Source organism: Ctenopharyngodon idella, chromosome 12, assembly GCF_019924925.1.
Source record: "Ctenopharyngodon idella isolate HZGC_01 chromosome 12, HZGC01, whole genome shotgun sequence".
Taxonomy (NCBI): domain Eukaryota; kingdom Metazoa; phylum Chordata; class Actinopteri; order Cypriniformes; family Xenocyprididae; genus Ctenopharyngodon; species Ctenopharyngodon idella.
In genome coordinates, this window is record NC_067231.1 from 805,952 (window position 1) to 820,348 (window position 14,397).

Consider the following 14,397-nt stretch of genomic DNA (forward strand, 5'->3'; position numbering starts at 1 on the left):
TGCTGGGTTAAAACAACCCAATCGCTGGGTCAAAAAAAAACCAACCGCTGGGTTAAAAGAACTCAATCGCTGGGTCAAAACAACCCAATCGCTGGGTTAAAAACTCTGCAGGATGAGGGGAGCTGGGTTGTTTTACCCAATCGCTGGGTTAACCAAATCGATCGGAACCCAACCCAATCGCTGGGTCAAAACAACCCATTTGGTGGGTTAAAACAACCCAATCACTGGGTTTGTCCATTTTCAACCCAACATGGGTTGTTTTTAACCCAGCATTTTTTAGAGTGTATAGAGTGGATTTAAAGTCCACACAACCCTGTTAAAAGAGCTGGTTTTAGTGTTGTAAAAAATTAAACAAAGATAAATCATTTCAGAACTTTTGCACCTTTAATGTAAAAACTAAAAATGCAATACCACTGAAAACCAAAGTGACACATTTCAGAGAAAAATATTAAAATAAAACCTTAAAATAAATTAATTGCATAAGTGTTCACCCCCTTGTGTGGCTGTGTTCAGAATGAACTATCGAGCTCATTTGAAACAGTAAATCTCAAATGTTCTTGCAAGATTTTTACATTAAACATGCAAAAGTTCTAATATGATTTATCTTTGTTTCATTTTTTACATCACAAAAACCAGCTCTTTTAACAGGGGTGTGTAGACTTTTTAAATCCACCGTACTCCAATAATCTTTACATTTCTGCAGTGTTTTTCTGTCAGTGATTGATTTGTGACACTAAGCATGTTGTTAATTTTTCACTCACATTGTTTTGCTGATAATTTGAACATATTAGATTATAAACAAATGCATAAGAGACGCGTTCTCCAGCGGTGTTTGAGCACCTGAACGCTCGTTCCACTCCAGGCTAATAAGACGAGAAGTTTCTGATGGAGTTTCCACTTCAAAGCTTCTCTTTGTTGTTGCAGATTATCACGCTTATTATGTCCCTTGGTTTAATCTACAGCGCAAGAGGAGGAAAAACTGCCGAAAGGTGCAGGAATAATTCTCTAGTATATATAGTGAAGGTGTAATTCATTGCAAAAGTGGCACAGTGAAGAACTATTCAATTCTTTTCCACTCAAAATGATTATATTTGTCCTTTAAGCAGAATCACCTCTATTCTCAATGTTTGATCACGCTAGAGTGAATCTAAAATTAAATGTCTCTGTGATTTATTCTTCCGAAACAGGTTTTGTTGATGGCACTTGTTTGTTGTGCTTTTTGTGTGTGTGTGTGTGTGTGTGTGTGTGTGTGTGTGTGTTTGGGCCTGTTATAGATGGTATGATCCAGCTCCCCTCGTCCTGCAGAGTCTCAGCAGATACAGGTCTCTGTTGGCCGTCTGCTGACACATTGTTTGAAAAACACCAGCTGACGAGCACAAACTCTTCCCACTGAGAGTCCACAGCGCAGGCCGAGCTCACGGCGGTAACGGAGAAAATACGGCTGACGGCACTAATGAGACACAGCCTTAAATCACAGTACGGAACCTCTGCACATTTCCAAGTTTCTCCGGAGTGGAAGTGATCTGGAACTTCTACAGTGGTGAACAGAAGCTACAACAAATATTTTTTTGGGTGATTCTCATTTGCTCCAATAGAAAAAGAAAATATCCCAAACGTTTATATGACTTTCCAAAAGAGGAAAATGTTGTTAGAAACACTCAAATAGCAGCGTTAACTAGTTTACCATTAATGGCAAGTATAGTGTCATAAATGCATTTCATTAATACATTATAGTACACTCTGAAAAATACTGGGTTAAAAACAACCCAAGTTGAGTTGAAAATGGACAAACTCAGCGACTGGGTTGTTTTAACCCAGCAGTTGGGTTAAATATTTGCCTTAGTTTTATTTAACTCAACTATTACTATAAAAATTACTATATGTCTGGCTTAAAATGAACCCAAAATAAGTTAGAAATTAAAAATCAGACACATAATTACTAGAGGAAACAATAATAATCAAAAGGTAAACATTTATTAATAAGCAATTTAATAAATGTTTATTGCTTAATCATTATTCATTAAACTTATTAATAAATGTTCATTTCCAACATACTTTGGGTTAATTTTAGGCAAGCAATATAGTCATTTTTAAACAACAGTTGAGTTAAATAAAACTAAGGCTAACATTTAACCCAACTGCTGGGTTAAAACAACCCAATCGCCGGCTTAAAACAACCCAATCGCCAGCTTAAAACAACCCAATCGCCGGCTTAAAACAACCCAATCGCCGGCTTAAAACAACCCAATCGCCGGGTTAAAGCAACCCAATCGCCGGGTTAAAGCAACCCATTCGCCGGGTTAAAGCAACCCAATCGCCGGGTTAAAACAACCCAATCGCCGGGTTAAAGCAACCCATTCGCCGGGTTAAAACAACCCAATCGCCGGGTTAAAACAACCCAATCGCCGGGTTAAAACAACCCAATCGCCGGGTTAAAACAACCCATTCGCCGGGTTAAAACAACCCAATCGCCGGGTTAAAGCAACCCAATCGCCGGGTTAAAGCAACCCATTCGCCGGGTTAAAACAACCCAATCGCCGGGTTAAAGCAACCCATTCGCCGGGTTAAAACAACCCAATCGCCGGGTTAAAACAACCCATTCGCGGGTTAAAACAACCCATTCGCCGGGTTAAAACAACCCATTCGCGGGTTAAAACAACCCAATCGGCGGGTTAAAACAACCCAATCGGCGGGTTAAAGCAACCCAATCGCGGGTTAAAGCAACCCAATCGCGGGTTAAAGCAACCCAATCGCGGGTTAAAGCAACCCAATCGGCGGGTTAAAACAACCCAATCGCCGGGTTAAAACAACCCAATCGCCGGGTTAAAACAACCCATTCGCGGGTTAAAACAACCCAATCGCCGGGTTAAAACAACCCATTCGCGGGTTAAAACAACCCATTCGCCGGGTTAAAACAACTCAATCACTGGGTTTGTCCATTTTCAACCCAACTTGGGTTGTTTTTAACCCAGCATTTTTTAGAGTGTACATTAATACAACTGCACATTATGACATTTTTTTTTAAATATATAAAAATTGTAGCTATATTTACGCAGTTAATAATTGCAGAAAAGGGTCCAATATTATATGTACTATATTATATGACTAATAGATTCAAATACAGTTTTGAAAATCGTTTGAATAACTGATTTCAGTTCCACTGCTGGTCAAATGTTTGGACACACTTTTACTTTCTCTAATGAAATTAACTTCTTTTGTTCGTGGCTTATGCTTACTTTGCATTTATATACAAAGTAAATTTAATTTGTTGCTATATTAGTTAGTTAGTTAGTGACCAAAACTCTTATATTTCAGCTTCTTTAAAGTAGCCAGTAGTTTTATTTTTGTTAATAATAGTAATAATAATGATAATAATCTACAGTACCGGTCAAAAGTTTGAATTAATTATGATTTCTTTTAATGTTTTCAAAGAAAACTGCTCACCAAAGCTGCATTTATTTGATTAAAAATACAGTAAAAATTCAGAAATATTATTACAATGTAAATCAGCTGTTTTCTATGTGAATATATAGTAAAGTGTAATTTATTCCTGTGATCAAAGCTGAATTTTCAGCATCATTACTCCAGTCTTCAGTGTCACATGATCCTTCAGAAATCATTCTGATATGATGATTTCAAGAAACATAAAAAAAAAAATGCAATTTTCATGTCAAACTTAATCACAAAATGATTGTTTATGGTGTGAAAAAACATTACAAGTGGACTTCAAGCAAAAGGATTAATGCTAGAAAAAATGTAGAATATGACCTGTTTAATATCCTTAATCTGTGAAGTTACCCCAGGACAGGCACTCTAGGTACTTGCCCTAAATTTGCAGTTCTTAGAAAGCTCGTGCTGTATGTTTAGATTGGACTGTAAAGCCACGTCGGGACACGGTGCTTATCACAAGTTGCTTTGACACACAAACAACACTCTTCATATACTGTAGAAAGGCAGTTGCAATATCACAATAGCATACAGTGTTCTCAAAAACCTCAAACCACATTAAGAGAAAAAAGTAATTATTAGCTTGATGCTGGCCACTGCGTACAGTAACACACACCTGGATCAGATAGCGTATGAATATAACAACCCATAAATATCTGTGCATGCATCTGAAAATAAGCATTTAATCAGCATTATTGTACATCAGGCTCTCTAGATATTGGCATCAGCCATTAAAAAAAACCCTACTAATGTTTAGTTCACCCACAGCAATTAATTAAAGAAGTTATCATGAGATTTATAGTGAAGTAAGACTGCAGCACTTTACTACTGATGCAATCACTGTCTGTATTATTGGAAATATTCATGCCACAAATGCACTATTGCACAGATCATTTCATTTATAGTGAGCTGTGTAAATACGGCCTGTATCATATCAAATTCATAGGCGTAACACATCAAACCTGCACACAGCGCTAACTCAGGAATCCAAACACGCATTCAGATTCACAAAATCCAAACACGCATTCAGATTCACACGACTAGCAAAAACAAGCTGACTTCAACAGGAAATGTGTGACACAAGGACAAACTTTTGCTTTCCAAATAGTTTTCAAGCACCAGATTTCCTTCCCAAGTTATCATAAGACACTGACGACGAGCAAAGCCTCATGAGGGGGAATTCACACCGCTTTAATGAAGAAGCGAAACCCAAAAGATATATTTAGAAACAGAGATTTTCCCATTTCCATTGTTATAACACAAGGTCAACCACACAATAATCAGCACATTTCTTATTAAAAGTGCATCGTTATTGTCATCAGATGGAAATGCAGCAACTTTAAGGCTTTATTGTGGTACATGATTCCAGTTTCATATGCAATAATCAGTTTATATCAAAATAAGCACAATCAGAAGCCATTTTACTACATGAGTTACTAAATTAACTTTTACTCAATAGTTTTCAACCCTTTCATATAGTGTGTAAAATATCTGTTTGTGTATAACTAATTTGCATAATGCCAGTCTCTGGTCTTCATTGGCTGAACAGCGTCTCTTTGCCCCGCCCTCAATCACTGTAGTTGTATCTGAGACGAGTTTGGTTCATGTCGAGAAGACGCTGTTTTCTGCTGCCAAAGCAAATTTTTGATACGGTAAAAGCGATGCAATCGTTACTGTTCGTATGTATCAAGTGCTGAAATACAGATATGCTAATGAGTGTTTGGTTTCCGACCAATCAGAGCAGAGCAGCTCTCAGAAAGGAGGGGTTTAGAGAGACCGAATCCTTGATCGAAGCGTTTCAGACACTGAGAGAAAAGAGCTGATGCTGCAGTGGATATTATGAGAAAATTAAAGTGTTTTTTGACCTTGGATGAATGTAAACCTGTCGTAGGAGACTCTAAACAACATTAAAAACCTTTAAAATAGCATCATAGAAGGATTTTGAGACCTGAAAGTATAGATGTTTCAGTAATATTTCTGCACGAAGCTTTAAAAATCTTTAAAAACTGAGGTGTTGGTTTGAAGGTCTACGAAAGAGTATAAAGCTAAACATTTATGCATTTTCTGAGGGAAATACCAGAATGAATGTTGTTTTAGATAAGTTTAGGTTTCAGGCTTTGGTTCTGTGTAAATGAAACAAACATCAGAGCACAGATGCCGAGTGTTATTACACTTCTTAGTTCCCTATGCAGTGAGTCACTATCACGACACTAGAAATTGTGCACTAAACACTGGGACACTGTTGACTCAAGCTACAACTTAGCCTTGTTTCGACATAAATGGCCACTAAGTTCCATCCATCCATCCACTTAAATTAAATTTACTTCAAACTGGTCAGGCTTTCTCAAGCCAACATAAAAATACTTCAATAAAAAAAAAAAATTAAAAAAAAAAAAAAAAAAAATTGCACAATTTGTGATGCAACGCCTTAAAAAGATTGCTGAAATCCGACTGCCCACAACACGAACCACTTTTTTTATATTCTTGTATTTATAAAGCAGAACAACACACAATTAGTGCATTAAAATACTTTTTTGGGGTATAAATAAATGTTTCCTACAAAAATGCTGGGTTAAAAATCAACCCAAGTTGGGTTGAAAATGGACAAAGCAAGCGATTGGGGTGTTTTAACCCAGCATTTTTAGAGTGTAGTTAAACATTTTATTTACAGTGCTGGAATCACTCCATAGTAACTAAACTATACAAAAGGCACCCAAGGGAAACTAACTGACACTACAGAGAGTTAAATAAGTAATAGGTTCATTTTATTTCTTAACTGCAGAAAACATTTATTAAATAATGCCCCAAAAAAGCATAAGGCACTTGCTCTTTAGGTGTTTGCCTGAATTGACCGCAGTGCTAATAGGGATTTATTTAAGTAGACATTTAATAAATTCAGATCCAAAACCGGCAAATATACGGTGGTCAGTCACGAGACAATCAAGTAGGTCGACAATGCAGTCTAAGACTTCCCAGTGAAATAAACAGGGGTCAGAAGAGGTGAGAGACTTAAAACTGAGCAGGCCTTGACAATCCTGCTTAGAAACATTTTCTGTCCCAGAACGAGAGACCTTACCTGACATTTCACACACGCCAGTAATTGCTTTAGCTCTCGTTATAGTAATATTCAGTATTAAAGATTATTGGGACGTAATCCCTGCTGGATTAACTACTTTGTGCTCGTTTGAAATTGGGACAGAACAACGTTACAAGTCATTCACACTGATCTGCTGTAAACATTGTTGAACTTTGAGAGGAATTTCACCTAAATGTGAAACATGAAATCAATAGTATGCTTTATGTATTATATGATATGAAATAATGGACATTTTTCACACAAGGTTATCTGAGTACGTGTCATCAGTTTATCTGCAAAATGACACTGGAATAATTTAGATTAACAAATATACAGGCTGATACAGTGACAGCGTGTGTATGATTGTTACTGGAAATGCACAATATATTGGTACTATTTCAGTCTGTATTGGTCAATATTGGATATTTTTTGTGCATGCTCATTTTACATCTACTTTTGCCGTCATCTAACACTCACTTACAGTTTATAAAATGCTTATAATTTAATATACACTTAAATGTGATCTTTAAAAAAATCTTGAAATGAATATTAATTTGTTCATACTGTACGCTGTAGATGTTGTGATGGCTAAATGCACCGATCGTAGCTTTTATTTGTAATTTATTTAGATAATATCATATAGAATTTATAAATCTGCCATTTATCAGTTCCTTGCTGATAAAAAATTATATTATAAAAATAAAATAATTAAAATAAAATAAAAAAACAATAAAAAAAAAAACAATTATCACCCACTAAAAAATCTGATTGGTCCGTTTTTGTGTTACCCAGATCCTGGCTCGGACGTAACAACCCAGCGTTTGAGTCGTTACGTCCCCCACCAAACGCGAGCCATCTCCGGCACGAGATCCAGCGCCCTTAAGGTGGAAACAGGACAACAGAGACTGGTCGATTATACTTGAATATAGTGTTGTCAAAAGGACCGGTACTTCGGTACTAAGTCGGTACTGAAATTTTGAAAATGTGACGATACCAGCATTTCTGTAGTACCGGGAGTACTGAGTATCCGGGTATATTCGGTACCCACTGATAGGACTGTGGCAGTATTTACATGAATATGACACGAGTGAAGCACAAAGCTTTGTTTACAGAAGAAATAATAGGTTAGCAATTAAATGTGACATCGCAGCCATGGAAACATTTTGGTTCATGCCGAATGAGAGAGGTACGAGTCCATACATTTAAGCTTTGTATTCTGTTTTGCGAATCTCGATCTGGTCACCTGATTATCAGAGAATTTAACAATATTCCATTAGTTATTCCACTGAACATGGAGTCTCAAATCTTCACTCACGCAGGGGATTATAAACGTTCCTTCCTTTGGTTCGCTTTTAATTAGGCCTGTTATATTCGCATTCTTCACTGTGGTAAAGTAGAAAAATACACCGTAGGACAGAAACCTTTTTGCTTGCACGTCAGTTTCTATTTAACACAGTTTGTTCTTGTTATTAGACTTTATAAGGCGCATCAAGTTAATTTGTATAGCGCTTTTCACACACGCCGGTGATCTTTAGTTTCGCTTTCTCTGGCAGCGCAAAATCAAACATAGCCTGAATGTCTGAAGATAAAACTCGCTCTTCAGACCTTTAACAGCAAGTGTCAGTTCCTTGTAACATCAGATAACATGAAGATATTATTAAAGAGAAATGGTCTCTTTCCTGCTGGTGTCCCACATCAAAGAGCAGAGCGGATATATAACACATCTTTGTGTGGAAATAAAAAACGAATGTTTTTTTTAAATAATATTGAACTTTCATATTATTTAGATTAAAATTATTTACTGATATTTATTTCATAGTTTTACAGGCTGTAGTGTGTCGTTTCACTGAAGGAATAGCCAAAATAAATACAAAATGGATGTTTGAGCATTTGTTTATTTATTTTTTTATATTTCAAAATTTATTTCATTGAGGTATACTGTATATACACACACAAACATACACACACACGCTCCAAATATTTATATGTATGAGTACCATCATATTTAATGTCTTTAAAATAGGCCAGTTAAATAAAATAGTAAAATATTTCCAACAGATTTTGCTGTGGTACCGAAATTGGTACCGAGAACCGTAAATTTTTAATGGTACTGGTACCGACTACTTGAATTTTGGTACCGTGACAACACTACTTGAATAACTTCTAAATGTTTCATTTTTACTTATAATATTTGTTAAATTAGCTTAAATGTAGGTAATTTGTATTAAAAACAATATAAAATATGCTATACTATTAAATATGATAAGGAATTATCATGCAAACCAGTGGTTGTGTGGAGTATTTAAAAAAGTTTAGAAGATTTACGTTAATCTGTAAACATTAATTCAGTAATTTATAAAGTAAAAGCTGGGTTAAATAAACAACCCAATTTGCTGGGCAAAATTAACCCAACATGTCTTCTGTCTAGTGTCTAATTCCAGTAGTCGGTACCAATACCATAAAAATGTACGGTTCTCGGTACCAATTTTGATGATATGATGGCACTCATACTTATAAATATTTGGAGCGTGTGTGTGTGTGTTTGTGTGTGTATATACAGTATACCTCAATGAAATAAATTTTGAAATATAAAAAAAAATAAACAAACAAATGCTTACACTAGACTGTAAAACTATGAAATAAATATCAGTAAATAATGTTAATCTAAATAATATGAAAGTTAAATATTTTTTTTAAAAAAACATTCGTTTTTTATTTCCACACAAAGATGTGTTATATATCCGCTCTGCTCTTTGATGTGGGACACCAGCAGGAAAGAGACCATTTCTCTTTTATAATATCTTCATGTTAACTCCTGATGTTACAAGGAACTGACACTTGCTGTTAAAGGTCTGAAGAGCGAGTTTTATCTTCACACAATCAGGTTATGTTTGATTTTGCGCTACCAGAGAAAGCGAAACTAAAGATCACCGGCGTGTGTGAAACGCGCTATACAAATTAACTTGCTGCGCCTTATAAAGTCTAATAACAAGAACAAACTGTGTTAAATAGAAACTGACGTGCAAGCAAAAAGGTTTCTGTCCTACGGTGTTTTTTTCTACTTTACCACAGTGAAGAATACAACAATATATAAGCCTAATCTATAGGCGAATATAACAGGCCTAATTAAAAGCGAACCAAAGGAAGGAACGTTTATAATCCCCTGCGTGAGTGAAGATTTGAGACTCCATGTTCAGTGGAATAACTAATGGAATATTGTTAAATTCTCTGATAATCAGGTGACCAGATCGAGATTCGCAAAACAGAATACAAAGCTTAAATGTATGGACTCACGTACCTCTCTCATTCGGCATGAACCAAATTGTTTCCATGGCTGCGATGTCACATTTAATTGCTAACCTATTATTTCTTCTGTAAACAAAGCTTTGTGCTTCACTCGTGTCATATTCATGTAAACACTGGCACATTCCTATCAGTGGGTACCGAATATACCCGGATACTCAGTACTCCCGGTACTACAGAAATGCTGGTATGCACATTTTCTAAATTTCAGTACCGACTTGGTACCGAAGTACCGGTACTTTTGACAACACTACTTCTGTCCTATTATATTTATTTACCCAATTTGGGTTGTTTTTAATCCAGTGGTTTTCAGAGTGTCCCTGACATGAATTATCTGTTTTCATGATAACAGCAGAAGGTTTTCTTTATTGTTTTACTGTCCTTCATATAACTAGAGCAGTGGCGCTGTTCTGCAATCACTATGGGAATGAATGAAGGAGGCATTTGAGGACATACACAGTATGTGATGCACAGATGCAGAGCAAGAAAAATGGAGACGAAAAAAGTGGGAGAGAGACGTGTTTCCCAGTGTCTCGTGCATCAATGTTATGCAGCGAGGAGCACGCTGACACATACTGTACGGTCGGAGAGAGACGCAGAACGCTCCGCATTCACCTCACATGCCCCGTGGCTTTGAGCGAGCTAATCTAAACCTGAGTGAGCAGAATAAAATGAGCTGAATGCAGCCAGACAGCTGTGTCTGAACCTATACAATACACTTATAGCTATAGTCTGCATTGAAGGATTCAAAACAGCAGCTGCATGGCGAGTTTAATCACATTACTAATGATCAAACTGTCTAATATGACCATGTGCAGTATATATCGGAGTACTTAATTATCATGTGATTCGACACACTCACATTTGTAATATAGACCTTAGATGATAGTGTCAGTGCGCTCGATACTATATTTGACCAAAGATTCACCTATAAACACAAATTAATTCAAAATAAACTTGATTTTAACAGTCATGTAGGCCTGTCCTGTTTTGACCCAGTGACTGAGGAGTCTGGGGGAACAGAGGACATTTCCAGCCCTTTGCATTTCTTCTTAACCTACATAGTGTTGATCGTCTGTAATACTGACTGTACAGGAGAATAAGCCTTCGCTGTGTCTGTGGGACTAACTAGGCCACGCACACGGATGCCATTACCTCGAATAACCTCATAAACAACAGAAATTTCTCTCCAGAACCTGTGGCCGAGCATTCGGAGAAAAACACATTACTGTTGATATTAATGGAAGTTGCAGAGCGTCTTCCTCACGTACGCCAATTAAACACACTGACTCATTTCCCTGAATCAGCTCCTTTCAAAAAATTCAATTCACTGGTTGTTTATGTGGACCCTAGAATCCCACCGTCATGTTATATGCTCTAAAATGATCAAATAAACTCATTTCATCCACCTGGAATTATATGGTTCTATCTGACATTTTTGTCAAAATTGAGTTATTCACATATTCTTATTCTGTAAGGTTCTATCTGTGAGCCAATCAGCACTTCGAATGCACACACGAGGACCAATCAGGGTTAGCTTTCTTTGTCATTTCGCCGGAGTAATCCGTGACAGCGGAAAAGAGAGCAGAAAATGCGAAATCAGTGAAGACTAAACAACGCGACGTTTATTAGAAACCTCATGATCGACTATTTTATGACAGCAGCCCAAATTCCAGGGAATTTCAGTCTCTTTTTTTGCGTTTTGCTTTAGCTATCTAGAGAAACCATCAGCCATTTTCTAAAAAAAATAAACATTATATACTTTTTAACCACAAATGCTCGTCTTGCACTGCTCTGTGATGCTCCACACATTACGTAATCATGTTGGAAAGATCACGTGTGATGTAGGTGGAAGTACCGATCCAGTGTTTACAAAGTGAACGTGGAAAGACTAAGTGAAAAAATAGATAAAACAACGATGTCAAACGATTTTGAAGTTGGAGGAGAAAATGAGATTCCACCTGCGTCACGCATGATCTTTCCAACGTGATTACGTAATGTGTGGAGCATCACAGAGCAGTTCAAGACGAGCATTTGTGGTTAAAAAGTATATAATGTTTATTTTTTTTAGAAAATGTCCGATGGTTTCTCTAGATAAGACTCTTATTCCTCGTCTGGGATCATGTAGAGCTCTTTGAAGCTGCACTGAAACTGACATTTGGACCTTCAACCCGTTGAACCCCAGTGAAGTCCACTATATGGAGAAAAATCCTGGAATGTTTTCCTCAAAAACCTTCATTTCTTTTCCACTGAAGAAAGAAAGACATGAACATCTTGGATGACATAAATTATCAGGAAATTTTAATTCAGAAGTGAACTAATCCTTTAAGAGGATAGGTTCGGGTTTTGTAGTCTATTTGCTTTATTCCATTCACGTCATTGTGATACGAGGGAAAGTTATGTATATATTAGGTTATGTTTTAACCTTGATCCGTCCTGTGTGCTTGTACTGACCTCTGTACCTATAAAGCTCTACGGCACACTGGATTAAAGTGTATAAACTATATTAAGTGAGATGAAATGTTACAATTTACATTGTTGGTAAAAACTGAGTTGTTGCGTAGTTGAAATAATTTAAATATTTTAAATGTGAAATATTTTTAATTATATATAGTCAGTGAAACATTTTTCAATGTTTATTTAACCTTTGCTGCTTTTTTTAGTCTTAAATTTTACAATATTAAGCTTTAAAGCTCAAATAGATAATTTAATTGATGGGGTCTTAATTACAACAATAAACGTTAGCATGTTATTTCAGAAATGTCCCTCTTTCTGTGGAATAAAGTCAGATGTGTTACAGTAGCTGCTTTCTGTCTAAACTAAACTTAAACTTAAACGCTTCCTGCAATAATGTGTTAAATTAAACACCATATTCCTACCTAAATTTAACATCTGCACTGGACAAAATATTTAGCACAGAAAAATTCATTATAAATGAATATTCATATAAAATTCATTCTAAAATATGAAATAAATGTCATAGAAAGCATGTCAACACACTGTTACAACACTAATTTTATGTTTTAAAACAAATTATAAGTAAACTGTTTAAAAATTATTCCAAGCGAAAAGTGATTTTTCAGAATTAGAAGGTTTTATCTGCATTTGACCCGTTCCAAAAATCCCCATTTACAAATCTGAGAGGATTTGATATTGTACAGTTAGAATACATTTACGGTCTCTGTCATTTTCATGTATTAAAGAAACTTGTGTAAATACAAAACTTCGAAGCTCAATATCTCAAAACCGCTCAGAATGCAGATAGAGTTTAAGGAGCTGTAGATGTATATTGCTGTTAATATTAATAATGTTTAGTTAGTTCACGTGTATCAGTTTCTTGCAGTCATTCAGCTCAGTTCAGAAAAGTTAAACCTAAGTACACTTGAACTTTTCAGTTGTATATAATGTAATTTGCAATGCTGAAATTAAAAACACATCCCAGCATCTGTTAAAGTATTCAAACTCAATCCTCGGTTCTCATAATTCGCTGTTGAACCGAATCACTGCGAGTCCATCATGTGTGCAGTTCATTCATACTAGCAGCTACTCCTACTACTTTCCCATATCTTTCTATGGCAGAAACAGTAAGAGTAGTATGCGGTTCCGAATTCAGCACGAGTCAACTGTTGACACCAGACCGCGGGAACCGATTCAGTCTGACAATTCGGAACCGATGATACAATTCGCAACATCTGTAACGCGGCGGAGCGTGAATCTGATACAAAGTAACGCAAACATTAACGCGTAACGCCGCCGCTCCCGCAGCTCTGATGATCCGTTTGTAGTTTAATGAGTGTCAGGGAAACAGAGAAGCTTCTTCATCTGATAAGCTGCTAAAACACCCAAACCTGTTACACAACACAGAGGCTGCGGGTACAGATGCGTTTCGCACGCGGGAGTTATTGAGAACTTACCCAGAATGGAAGTTGGCCGCATAAGTGCTCCATCGCAGCTGTTAAATGGACCTCTTCCTTGTGCCGAGAGGATGTGGCTGCTTTTCTTTGCTGCTCTTTTGTTCTTGCATGCAACTAAAACACACGGTCATGCGCGCGTACATGGACGACACGCACTGCATCGACGGACAGACAGATAATCTGTTATTAGTTGTGGCCGGTACCTAACCTCCTCCCCCGGGGAACGCGTGTGACGTCCACAACTACTTACTTACCCCCGTCGGTACAGTACAGTCACTCTGAGGTTGTCATGGCACGAGAGTCCGCCCACTTTCTGCGCGTATGTTGCAGGCGCGCGCTCACGCGCTAAAGCCACACATTAAAGGCAGGGCTGGGGTTCTCAGACTGGGGTCCGGGGCCACAGGGGAGTGCCTGGGGGTCTGTGGAAAAATTTTGAGAAAAGTGTAATAAATAAATAGGCCTAAATAAAAATAACTAAAATTAAACTAACAAAATGAATACATTTGAATCAAATAAAAATAACTAAAATAATAAATCAATACATTATATTGAAATAAATTGATTAAAATAAATAAATACAACTTTATTTAAATAAATTTAAACTAAAAAAATAATTTTAATAAATAAATGATAAATTAATACTTTAAATTGAAATAA

The 14,397-nt window shown here is 36.6% G+C and overlaps 1 protein-coding gene across 4 annotated transcripts in view; it reads right to left on the bottom strand.

Moving 5' to 3' along the window:
• abcc3 (ATP-binding cassette, sub-family C (CFTR/MRP), member 3) overlaps positions 1–14,021 on the bottom strand; it is a 67,683-nt gene extending 53,662 nt beyond the window's left edge. The window contains exon 1 of one of the 4 annotated variants that reach the window (XM_051914167.1): positions 13,741–14,013. In XM_051914167.1, coding sequence (XP_051770127.1) covers positions 13,741–13,773 — 33 coding nt within the window. In that variant the 5' untranslated portion in view covers positions 13,774–14,013. Of the gene's footprint in view, positions 1–13,740 lie in introns of all 4 variants that reach the window. The other 3 variants (XM_051914168.1, XM_051914171.1, XM_051914170.1) reach the window with 3 other exon arrangements.
• Positions 14,022–14,397: the final 376 nt, after the last annotated feature.